Source organism: Cylas formicarius, unplaced genomic scaffold (genome assembly GCF_029955315.1).
Source record: "Cylas formicarius isolate icCylForm1 unplaced genomic scaffold, icCylForm1.1 PGA_scaffold_8__14_contigs__length_24414737, whole genome shotgun sequence".
NCBI classification, from domain to species: Eukaryota; Metazoa; Arthropoda; class Insecta; order Coleoptera; family Brentidae; genus Cylas; species Cylas formicarius.
This window is the reverse complement of record NW_026844361.1, coordinates 7,394,482-7,407,210: the sequence shown is the minus strand read 5'-3', so window position 1 is coordinate 7,407,210 and position 12,729 is coordinate 7,394,482. Positions and strand designations below refer to the sequence as shown.

The following is a 12,729-nucleotide window of genomic DNA, read 5'->3' as shown; positions in this document are numbered from 1 at the left end:
ATTGACCCTTTCTCATCACAAAAATCAATGTCGATGGTATTTTTGCAAAAAATTGTGTGAATGTGGCGCCATCTACAAGTTATTGCAAAACTAATTACACAATCTAATTTCGCATCCCCGAAAACCCTAAATGCAAATTTTTCTGCTTATATATTTGTAAAATTATGAACGTAAGTAATAAAAAATGAATAAATGAATAAAATTATTTTATCGCCCTGTATATCCGTAAGTTTTGACTTTTTGAAACAAACAATGTGCTAGTATTCTATGGCTCGTTCGTTTTGAATTACCCAGCACAAGATCAACCCATAATAAACGGACCATACACCCGGTATTTCTCACCACACCTACACCCATTTACAACGCAACTAGTTCCAATCAGAAGCACGCCATTGCAAATCGTCTAGACCGATTAAAGGAAAACCTCTGAGCGAAAACCCGGCGTTCCTCAAAAGTGACGGCGGCGACCACGACGTAAGTTTGCCCACCGAAGACCACCCCGCGCCGCGCTCCGTCTATCCAACCTCGTTTCCCACGTTTTCTATTCGTTAAGCGACGAGCTTAAACTCCGTGTCTCTCTTGTTGGCCGACCAGCGATGTTGCCGATACCTCCAACATTTCCGAGTTCGCAGTTAGCAGCCGGTCGCTGATTGATACGCTACGATGATGGTCGGCTTCAACAGCTATAGTCAGTTTGAAGAAGCTGATAACTCTGTCACGGTGAGTCTAATGGTGGTTTTTGCAAAGAAATTTCTCCAAGCGGCGGAAGTTATCTACACTTCTCTTTCACACTCTGTCTCACTGGCAAGACAAATTCGAGAGACTATTTCAATCACCAAACAACTTTATCATTTGGAATTCGATCATAGGTGAAGCAACTGTTAGGTTGTATGTTTTGATATAGTGTTGGTCCATTTGGTGGCAGTAAACTTTTTTCTGCATATGATAGAAGATAGTCCCTGCAACGCTAGAGTTTCCTCTGAATAAATTTGAAACTGTCAGCAGACGGCGACTCTACGCGTCACTGACGAAAACTGACGCAAAACAAAACAAAAAAGGGGACACTATTCGATGTGTATTCGGAAATGTTGGACAAAGCAAATATCAGTAGAGTGGATATGCAGACGACACAGGTATAACAGCGGATCAAACAACCCTAATAGACCGTGTATCGTGGAAGCCTGTGAAAGATATGGCTTGAAATTAACTGCAAAAATAAACATATTATAGTAAGGAAAAACGACCGATCATCTTCTCCTTACTGTGGAGCCCTGTCTTACGACTTTGGTGATCATTATAGCGATGGTAAGCCAGAATAGATGGTATTTAGTTCAAAGACTATGTGTTAATGATTGTCTTGCTGGTTTTCATCTTGATAAGAACGCCCTCGTTAGGGGCCAATAATGAAACTTTGAAAACAATAGACAAAATTATATATCTGGAATGTCGTCGGAACAAGAAATATCATCACTCACAAGAGACTAGACATCCCATACAAAAGGCAAGAATTTTCCACTCTTGACTCTGAGATTAAAACTATAAAGAATCCATGAATTTCAAGACGTAATAAAAATGACATACCTAAGACATGTAATGCGCAATAAACCGTAAGGACAACCGTCTTTCAATAAAAGAACGCTGGACCAAGGTGATTGGTCAACATCCACCGACTCTAACAGAAGAAGAAGTTAATTAAAAAAGAGGTCGAGATTTTAAAACGCAACGTTGTTTCCTAACATTCAATCGATCGAAATTATCTTTGCAATACGAAGCGGATTCACGAGGATGGGGAGTAACGGCGGCAACAGCGCAATCCGTGACGTTGTCGCTATGTCGTCCCCGGCAATTATGTAAATATCTCGCGGGTTTTATGGGTGGCACGGGACTGTTAATTGCCCGAACGATCTTCCTCTTTGGTTTTTCGATTGCGCTCCGCCGGAACGGAATTTGCAGCTATTTTGAACGATTTAAAACGCAGGTGATACCGTACGTTAATCTTTCAGTACCAAAGCTTGCTTAAGAAAACAGGAATTGGACACTGTCCCGCATGTGACTCGGCTATTTCATGCCTTTGACCATTTTCATAACATCAGACATATAACTAATTTTAGATTGCCGCGGCATAAAACTGCAAATTTTCCAAAGTCGTTCGTTGTTCTAGTAATTTGAATGTCATACCTAAATTACAAACAAAAACAGAACTTTCACAAAAAAATATAAAAAAATATCTTTTGCTGGAACACAGTGTTATGCCCTAAAATAAATGCAGGTTTTTTTTTCGTGTATACTATTACTATGCTTTTCTGTGGCTCCCTCTCGGTCCAAATGTGTGCGCGTCTCCTCCCTCCAATGAACGAAGTTATATTTAATTACATCTATATAAATTTTTTGTCTTAGTTTATAAAAATATTTTTCTTATACTTACAATATGTAATTTTTCATTTAATACGAGTCTGCACACCTGAGGTGTATGTTCAGTTCCTGTCTTATCTTTTTGTTTTATAATCGCTATATAGTTATTTTTGTGAAGGAAGTGCAGTGTAGACTAACTATTGTTTGTATGTAGTCTGGTAAATAAAATAGTTTGATTGATATTTTAGAAAGTTGACTGGGCACGAAGAAGACCCTAGTGCCTTGCACACAAAACAACTTCCGTATAACTTTTTGTTTGTAAAAAAATGCTTCGATAACTTAATTTCAAAGCCTCTCTCCGACACAACAATAAACAAAATCTTAAGTTAAATTCTAAATAGTTTTGGTTAGCTATATACAACTAAACGTATATTGAATTTTAAAGTAAGAGAAAAACTCTGACATCCTTTGTACTATCTATCCATAAGAACGCATTACAGGAAATTCAGAACACGTCAGTTTCGTTTTCCACGGATCCGAGCCACTTCGGACATTTCCGAGATTTTACCGCACGGGCTTGGGAGCAATCGGATATTTTCGGAAATTTAACCGCACGGCTTGAATTTTGACGTCAGTCAATTCTGATGATAAAGTCAGTGAATATATTCGTGTTGTTTTGCAAAAATGTAGAAAAAGTATGGTATGCAACACGTTTGGTAACCTTTTTAAATCACTCGTTTATTAATGCCGTTTACCCCATAATATACTATTACCAATACAATGGAAGGATCGTTTAGTATTTCGGTGGATAAAATTGCTAAAATGCTGTTTTAGCTATAATGCGATTAAACTTTATAATAATTATAACAAATATTTTGAATCGTGGGTTCAGTTCTAAGATTTGGGAAAAAATCCTATTTGTTGGAATTACAAAAGTCTCTGTAATAAATAAATTACTATTCAACAATAATGACGTTGAGACTCCTATTATTATAGCTTGTTACCCTCTTATTATAATTTTTCACAATAATATAAAATATTTCAAAAAAATCGATTATTGTTATCATTATTATGCATCTAAATATACTACTTTGATCCTATTTAACCGTTTCCGTACCTTTAATGGTTTAAACATGTAGTGCCAACGAAAAAGTGGCCACCATGTGTATGCTTATGCATGCTAAATGCTGCAGTCAACGGTGAAGCGGGTATTGTCTCGCGATATACAGAACAAGCATATTATCAGGGCTCCTGGTAAATTTATTACGCAGTGGAAGGTTTTAATAATAAAATAAAGGAAACAACGAAAAACCACTGCTTCGAAAGTAAAAACATTCCATACCCTCATTCTTTGCCTGATCTGGTTACACAATCATTAAAGATTAGTAACGAGCAGCAACCTTCTCGTGTGATAAAATTCTATTCGCCCAATCCCCTGCCCTGACGTAGTGCCAAAATACACATTTTCAAAGAAAAATCAATAGATCCCCGAAACATTTTCATTAAAAAAAAAAACCAAGGTCCTTAAACAAAATATCACGGCCGGAATGCGACCGTATGTATATGAGAGAGACCGGTCGGTATCAGAAAACCAGATCGATAGGGCATAAAAGGGATTGTGTAAAAGGAAATCTCACATAGCGAACTAGACGGAACAGAGCATTAGGAATTTATCACGTCATTTTGATTTTGATTAAGCAGGGTATTTTAATGCGTGTATCATTATATTCTTTTGGCTAAAATGATTAGATTACTTTCCATTCGAACGCCTTTTCTTCAATATACAGAGTGTCAAAGTTAACTTGGACTAGACCAATTAGAGCAACACGAATTAAAAAAAAAGAATATTTACAGAATTCGCTAGAGGTCAGCAAAAACACTGTCTTTCGGAATTCAAGCAGTATAATGAAGTCTTTCTCAGAATTAATCCTAAATTACGCATTGCTTTCCCAATGATAATAGCCTCTGAATGGGAAAAGTTTAGAAAAAAAAAGGTAGGGACATTTACCAACATATAACAAATACAACATGTTTATTAATATCTCCGCTCAATGTCAACAAATCTTTTCGAAATTTGGTGCCAGTTTATGGAATTAATTTGTTTCAAATTTTTATCTGAAACTTCTTTAACCAAACATTTTTATTTATCAGACAATAAGCCACAGTTTTTTAACCACTGAAGGGAGCAACGAAAATTTATGCTTCGCAATTTTGCTTTGAGATAAAAAATAAAAGCAGATAACGAAACCATTCTTTCTATACTTTTTTTGTATGGTCTGTTCATAAATATAAGAAAGTGACCAACTGCTTTTGAAGGGGATTATCCAAGGGTGGTCATTAACATACAAAGCAACAAGATTATTACTTAAAGTTTCGGAATTTAAATTCAGGTAAAATTGTGGTCAGTAATAGAAAATAATTTTATACCTAACTGTGTTTAATATTCTTTGGTTTGGTATACTATTTGGTTTAAGTTTATCAGTAATCATTCTTATTTCGTATGTAACACAACGTGTGCTGAATCGTGTGCGAATTATGCAAAATATGCGCGAGTCTAGTGTATCTCAGGAGATGCGCCCGCTCAAATGTAGAAAACACTATTCTATTGAGACTAAGGAGGTTATAAACATTGTTTATTTGACTCTCATTGAACGTGGTGCCAGCAAGCACGCATCTTTAGAAGAAACGGCCACATTGACGAAAATTCCAACATCAACTGCATTTCAGCGAGGAAAAAAAGAAGCGATGCTGACATTTTCTCGAGTGTAGATGAAAGTGATCAAGATATAATACGGCGTAAAATTTACCAGTTATACGAGGAACAAAGCGTGCCTACATTAGATGATATCTTAATTAGGAGGCTTGAAAAAGATGAAACACACATGGGTTTTAGATTTAAAAAAATTGACAAAAGGCAAGTTTTAAAGAAATCTTTTAGAATTCGGAAATGGTGACTGGAATATCTAGAAAAAATTAGGATTTACAGAGATCAACAAAGCCCAATTATTTACTTGGATGAAATTTGGTTCGACACTTATGATACCCCGGACTCAACTGATAAGTGTAAAACAAACATTCCTCCTAATAGTGTCATTGTAATGGATAATGCAAGTTATCACAGTAGACAGTTGACTAAAACCCCTTCCTCATGTGACACAGAAGCAACAATTCAAAACTACATATATAATAACGACATTTATTTTCATGAAGATTATACCAAAAAGCAATTAACTGAGGTTCCACAAAGCTTGAACAAAAGGAATACGTCTGTGATAATTATGCAAAAAACCTAGGCCATACAGTTTACCACTGTATATTTAATCCCATTGAACATGCCTGGCACCAACTGAAATCTGCCATTCATGGTAACAATGTTTTTTCCCGTGTTAAGTCCAATGTCCTCAAAATTTTAAGTAATTTAAGTAGGTAATAAAAATAATTAGTAATTTTATTTTAGATTCAAACATAAATACATACATAAATAAATAAATATTGTTTAGTATCTTTCCTAACCAAACCCCAAATAATTAAATTCTGAGCAAAGTACGGACCTGTTCGGCCATATTTCATTCTTACAGTTTGCCCGGGTCTTTCCTTAATTCGTATGAGTTAGTCATTTTCTTATAACTATGAATACACTTTACCTGCAGTGTCGTTCGCGAAGAACTTTTAATCTACCAATTTACCAATTTAAACAAAATCAGGAATAGAAAATTGTTAAAAAGCATAACAGTTTTCTAAAAAACGAGATTATGATCACGCTGTAGCAGTGCTGACCCAGTTTCAGATTTGGGCAATATTTTACTTCTAATATAGTTGTTTCACTCGATTACGCAATTGATTTGGACGCCGTATATATATATATATGTCGTATCGTTTTATAGCGGCGCGATAAACCGGTCGACATTGTCTGCTCGCACACGGTCGACTATTAAACAAATCTATAAACAGGCCAATAAACAATACTCACTTCAGGTTGGGCTTGGCCTTGTTTATGATCACCTCGCATACCGGACAGTAGCTGTTTTCTTCTAGGAACTTTATAATGCAACTGCGGCAGACTGAAACCGGGGAAACACGGGGTGAGAAAAAACACAATCAAAATTAATTTAAAAAAAAAAGACGAAAACACTAACTAACTAGTAGGTATTATGGACCATGGAAATTTAAAAATGTATTGTAATCCGTAGCTTGGCATCATCAGATCTATCGCAAATCCATACCTCAAATTTTATTATCCTAATAGAAAACTCACCAATATAAATTAGAAAACAAAGCGCACACATGAACAATACCTATGCAATCAGTTTTCTATATAGATAAGATTTAACGTCTGTATTTGGCATTTTTTTAGGTCTGATGGTGGCGTTTTAGATATCAGTTTTTAAATTTTTAAAATGAAATTATACTGTAAATTTCTTGTATTACCAGTATTTACAAACACCTTGACAACCGTTATAATATATTGTGTTTTATAGCGATATTGCTTACCAAACGAACAAAAAACATACATATCTTTATAAAAACTGGCGCACAAATGTCACATATCAATAGTACTATCCTAACCTCACTTTTCAGTCGTTGTTTATTTATTTGATTTTCGAACATTCTCAACAATTCTTATCTTGTGATACCTTAAAAACAACAATTATTAAACATTATATAATATAACCTCAAAATCCTAAATGGCTTTCTTATAAAACCATCAAAAACCATTACGAAAGTTGAATTTTCTTATAAAGGTTGTCCTTACAGGTTGCAATGGCAATAAAGAAATACACCTGTACCCTCCACCATTGACATTGGGGCATATTTGGGCCCTTTTTTAATCCACAACATAAGTGCGCCGTGTGCAGTATGTACCATTGTTAATACGAAAAAACTGCAAAAGTGTTACTGGTAAACGACACTTTTACCCTATATATATATATCGAATATTTTGACATAATTTAAGTCGAGATGCGACTCAGACTCATACCGTTTTAGATATAGGCCGTATCATTACCTTGACTGCTGAAATGGTGAATAAAAATGGGATATTGTTATCAATAATGTTGTTATCCGAACCCGTATATATAGAAACGTGGAAAGAGCCAAGTCAAACTACACAAACCTACGGTTCGGCTAAAAATAGCCCGAAATGCGAGTGTATGCGTGTGTGTAAACGGTTTAATTATACTCACACGAGTGTAAACATTCCGATATGGTGGTGGCGTCTATCAGATAACCCTTGCACAGATAGCACGACAAGTACCGGTTTATCTCGTTCAATTTTATCTTCTCCGGCCTCTTGACGGGAAGTTCCATGGTTGGGACGTCGAGGCTCCGCTGAAATGAAAACAAACGGATGCCGTTATAGAGTTTAATAAACAATGCGAGTTACGGAAAACAAAACGAAAAAAATTGATATCATCAATCTTCTAATAGTTATTATCAGATAACCGAGTAGTGTGTGTGTGTGTACGACGTCACCTGTCCTTTTCCTTTATTACGTCGGAGCAACCCCTTGTGATATCTAGCGTGTATACGGGGTTCAAGTTCGAAGGGGTGCAATTTACCTGATCCGAACGCATTAGATTTATATCTAGGGGAGTACGATGAACGGAACGGTTATTAGTCACGGCGACAACTTTGAAAAATACCCAAAGTTTTTCATTTCGATGAATTTTATGATACCACTAAAAGATACTAGGACATTAGAAATTTTAATGAATTGTAATATATAATTTACAAACGGCTTTCATTGAATCACAGGCACAGACCTGTACAGTTAACCATTACAGGTTTTCCATAGTGCGTGTGGGTATCATACAGTTAAAAATATATATGTACCTGCTCAATTAAATCTTGATAAAAGCACAATTTATAACTAGCTTTCTCGACTTTAATAAGTATTAAGCAAAAACCTTAGCATTTACCTTTCCAATAGTCTTCCTGAAGAAATGAAAAATGTCTAAACTCTAAATACATTTTAATACACGTAATTACAGAATATAAGAAGCCAGTCACCAATTCCAGAAATAAAAAAAAACTAGATATGATGGCGAGTCGTATCGACAGATGAAACGACGATGTCGAAAAAATGTTTTTACAGAAAACCAGGGAACGAGCCTAAGAAGTCAAATTCCATTAAATAACTAAATGCTTGAACTGAAGTGGCTTTTACTTGATGAACATCCATTTATCAAAATAAATAAGAACTAAAAGTTCAGATTTTCACAAAATTATATATTTTTACATGACAATTGTCTCTTTATCAAATGATACATTTCAAAATATATAATTTCGTGAAAATCTGAACTTTTAGTTCTTATTTATTTTAACTAAATACTTTCTCAAAATTGAACTTTTATTTGAGATTTAAGTCCTTTTATTCATATTTTTTTATTTTCAAAAAATATGTTTTTTTTATGAAATTCCATCTAGTGGCTAGCACGATTGCAATTTGATAGCCTACGAAAAGCCGTTTTCATAACGACTCCAAGTATATTAAATTAAATTCAGCTTTTTGCAATTATCGGCAAAGACGGAACAATGAGTATTAAACAGAAAGATTCGAATTTATCTCAGCTGTAAAACAGTAGTCGCACAACTGTATTTCGATTATAATTTTTTTTGCAAAAAATGGAGTTTTTGCCCAAGGAAAACTCTTTAAAGTTAAGTTTAATCATTACATCGTTAAGGAATTTTAGGAATACAAAAATTTCTTCAAGATTTTGATTGTACAGTATTACCCTAAAGCAAAATCCGCTACTGAATACAAATAAATTTGTCATGTCTGTTGTAAAACAGTTGTAAGAAATTTACATGTACAATCATGTCTTCAAAAAGCAAATATACATTAAAAAGTGAAATTTCAACATCTTCATGTCCAGAAACTTATGTTAGATAATGATCTAGTACCTTTCCACTTGAGTTACTCTGATACTGTAGTACTGTAAGAGTTACTGATGGCCTATAAAAGCTACAAAAATCGTTCATTACTTCGGAGCATATAAAGTCTGGGCACCGAAGCGCCAGTATGTAACGCCCGTATGTAACAAGTATTCCTGATTCGAATATATAAAAAGAGAATTGGGAGAGCTAAGGAGTTAGTAGCTGCTACCTTGTTTTCCTCTGGTAATTCAGAGCTCCATACCTCTGCAAAACGAAGAAGATACATCAAAGTAAGTGTTTTCTTTATCATTTGTTCGAGATTCATTCATTCCCCTTTGCTCGATGCCAAGGTAAGTAAGTATATGTGTAATGGTCCTGCAGATGTGATATTATGTGTTACCATCCAAGTACTGGACGTCTTTGCTGCGATTGAGTTTTCCTTGGATCATTCAATTCAGTCGTATCGTGTGCAGCACGCAGGAATCTTCAATATTCCTTGCAGAAACCCGCGGCCGGAATATTTGATCGACGATTATTCCTCGTCGCAAGCCCCTCTCCCCTCCGTCCCGGGTAATTACCCTCTCGCGTATCGGAGCTCCTTATCGCCTCTTACGCAAGCAATTTGTAAAACGGAAAGCCGGCGGGCCACATGCGGCCGCGATAAACCGAAGACAGAAGACGAAGGAAAGGATCGCAACGGCCGCAACTCTCTCGGAAAATTATCCAGCGAATTATCACGACGTGATTGGACTGCGAGAGCAGGTGACTGCATGGCCACACCCTTAAAATTCGTGTTATTAACGAAAGCGAGGCAGATTTCCCCTCGGCTTTTCCGGTCCGACGTTTCTCCTGCTAATTGAAATTTGATGCTTCGACTCGATCGCCTCTGCCAGATGGGCCTGTAAGCCCGTCTCGGTAAATAACAGCAAACAAAGACTGGCCTTGGAATACATCGAAATATAAATCGGACAATTTATAGTCTAAAATATACTCACACTATTTTTTTTACGAAATTTAACCACAAAGCAACTTATAAGGTGACCTCCAAAGACCGAAGAGAGTCCTTAGGAACATACTTGGCCTGAGAAAGAACGCGTCATGTAGACTTTAAGCGTAGATAGATAACTGTTGACTTTGGGCGGTATTCTTATTCTTGAACTTATAAGGTTGTTCGGAAAGTCATTTCGTTTTTTTCCGTCAGAGGACTTAATTACGTTTTTTCGAAACCAACGTCACACTTAAGCCGCACAACCATTATATGTCTTGAGAGCTGATATTGCAAGGCTTGTGTGTGAAAAAGTTCTATTAATTCTACGCAGTAGTTTTTGTTTGGTGCCCTTTTAACTATGGAGAGCAATAAGCAGCATTTTCGTCATATTTTACTTTTTTACTTCAGAAAAGGTAAAAATGCTGTCCAAGCGAGAAAAAAATTGACGGATGTGTATGGAGAAGGCGTGCACGCCAGTGCCAGAACTGGTTTGCAAAATTTCGATCCGGCAATTTTGATGTCGAAGATGCCCACGGTCTGGAAGGCCGGTCGAAGCTGACAAAGATGCGATAAAGGCATTAGTTGATGCAAATCGGCGTATAACCACACGAGAGATCGGTGAGAGATTAAATTTGTCGAATTCGACTGTTTATGGCCATTTGAAAGGCATGGGCTTAACCTCGAAGCTCGATGTGTGGGTGCCCCATGTCCTTACGGAGCGAAATTTGTGTCGTCGCGTTGACGTGTGTGATTCGCTCCTCAAACGTCAAGAAAATGATCCATTTTTGAAGCGGATTATTACTGGGGACGAAAAATGGGTTGTATACAACAATGTTAAACGCAAGAGGTCATGGAGCAGAAAAGATGAACCGGCTCAAAGCGTGTCAAAAGCCAACATTCACCAAAAAAAGGTGATGCTCTCCGTTTGGTGGGATGTCAAAGGAATCGTTTTTTTTTTAGCTTTTGCCAGACAATACAACGATTAATTCAGAAATCTATTGTCATCAACTGGACAAATTGAATGATTCACTTAAAGAGAAGAGGCCCGAATTAATCAACAGGAAGGGTGTAGTGTTCCACCAGGATAATGCGAGACCTCACACAAGTTTGGTCACTCGCCAAAAACTTTTACAGCTTCAATGGGACGTACTGCAACATCCACCATATTCTCCAGATCTGGCGCCTTCCGACTACTATTTGTTCCGGTCCCTGCAAAATTTTTTGGATGGCAAAACCTTTACCTCAAATGAAGATGTCAAAAACCGCCTGAACCAGTTTTTTGCCAGCAAGGACCAAAACTTTTATGAGAGGGGAATTATGTTACTGCCAGAAAGATGGCAAAAGGTGTTGGACCAGAATGGCCAATATATAATTTAATAAAATATTTATTCATTATACGAAAACTGTCTTTCATGTTCCCCAAAAAAAACGAAATGACTTTCCGAACAACCCAATAGTATTCACGTTTTTAAAAACACCGGATTATACTAAACGGTGTAATAATATATTTACTATTTTAACATCATTACATTTTTATGCCGATGATACAAATGTACTTATTATTTTTCTGAGAAATGCCGTAAAGAAGCAAGGAACAGTATTAATTTTAACCTGGATAGATTTTACGATTATGTCACTGAACATATGCTCGTACTTTATCCTAATAAATCCACAGATATTTGGAAATGGCAATCAAATGATATATCGTCGCAGTTTAATGATTTACTCAACAGCGTATTCATGTCTTGTCTAGATAATATAGAGAAGTATCGTATTCAAAATGTTCACAACTCCTGACTTAGACTGGAGTTAGATGTAGAACTTATGTTTAATCGATATAAACTTCACGCAAATTACATTTAAATCTCCGTACACCAGTTCTCCAGCAGTTTACAGCAGCAGAGCATTTAAAAAGGTCCTTCTCCTACCAAATTGTAAATATGATTAATAAATGTTTTTTATGTTTCCTTAATAGAAATTTCTGGAAAGTCGCCCCTCAAAAATACATTTCAAAATTGACTGGCGAAAATAAAAATAATTTTAATTCTAGTTCTAATCTCTATCTCGTGGAGGAGCGGGAGTGAGTTTTGAGAGTTTTATTTAGTGGTCATGTTATGTTTTATTACATTACGTGATTACACCAGGTTCCGAGTTGACCAAATAGTCTAAAACATTGCTTATGCTTATTTGGCATCTACCTACACAGGCACATTATAATACACAGCTTTACCTTATTCTATATGCCGTTCTACGCAGCTGTATCGCTATCTTGACGGAAATTAATTGTAATGGATATTACATTATGATTAGCGTCACAGGAATTTTTCCAAATATTTGGAAGCGTGTCATTAACACATTTTTTTAATTAAATTTAAAACAGTAGCACTTAAAGTGGAAGAAGAATTTTGTGAACTAATGCTTAATCTTAGTTAGTGCTACTATGGTGCTCAATAGAATCCCCTTTCTTCTGCTAACGAGTTACAAATATATACTTTTTTATGCTGAAGCTCAAT

At 36.0% G+C, this 12,729-nt stretch overlaps 1 protein-coding gene across 1 annotated transcript in view; it reads right to left on the bottom strand.

Moving 5' to 3' along the window:
• Nucleotides 1-12,729, bottom strand: part of LOC132706415 (polycomb group protein Psc-like) — a 118,408-nt gene that overhangs the window by 84,199 nt on the left and 21,480 nt on the right. The window contains exons 2-3 of the mRNA XM_060677745.1: nt 7,536-7,680; nt 6,323-6,413 (exon numbers count right to left, since the gene is read on the bottom strand). Of these exons, the coding sequence (XP_060533728.1) occupies nt 6,323-6,413; nt 7,536-7,659 (215 nt within the window). The 5' untranslated portion in view covers nt 7,660-7,680. The remainder of the gene's footprint in view (nt 1-6,322; nt 6,414-7,535; nt 7,681-12,729) is intronic.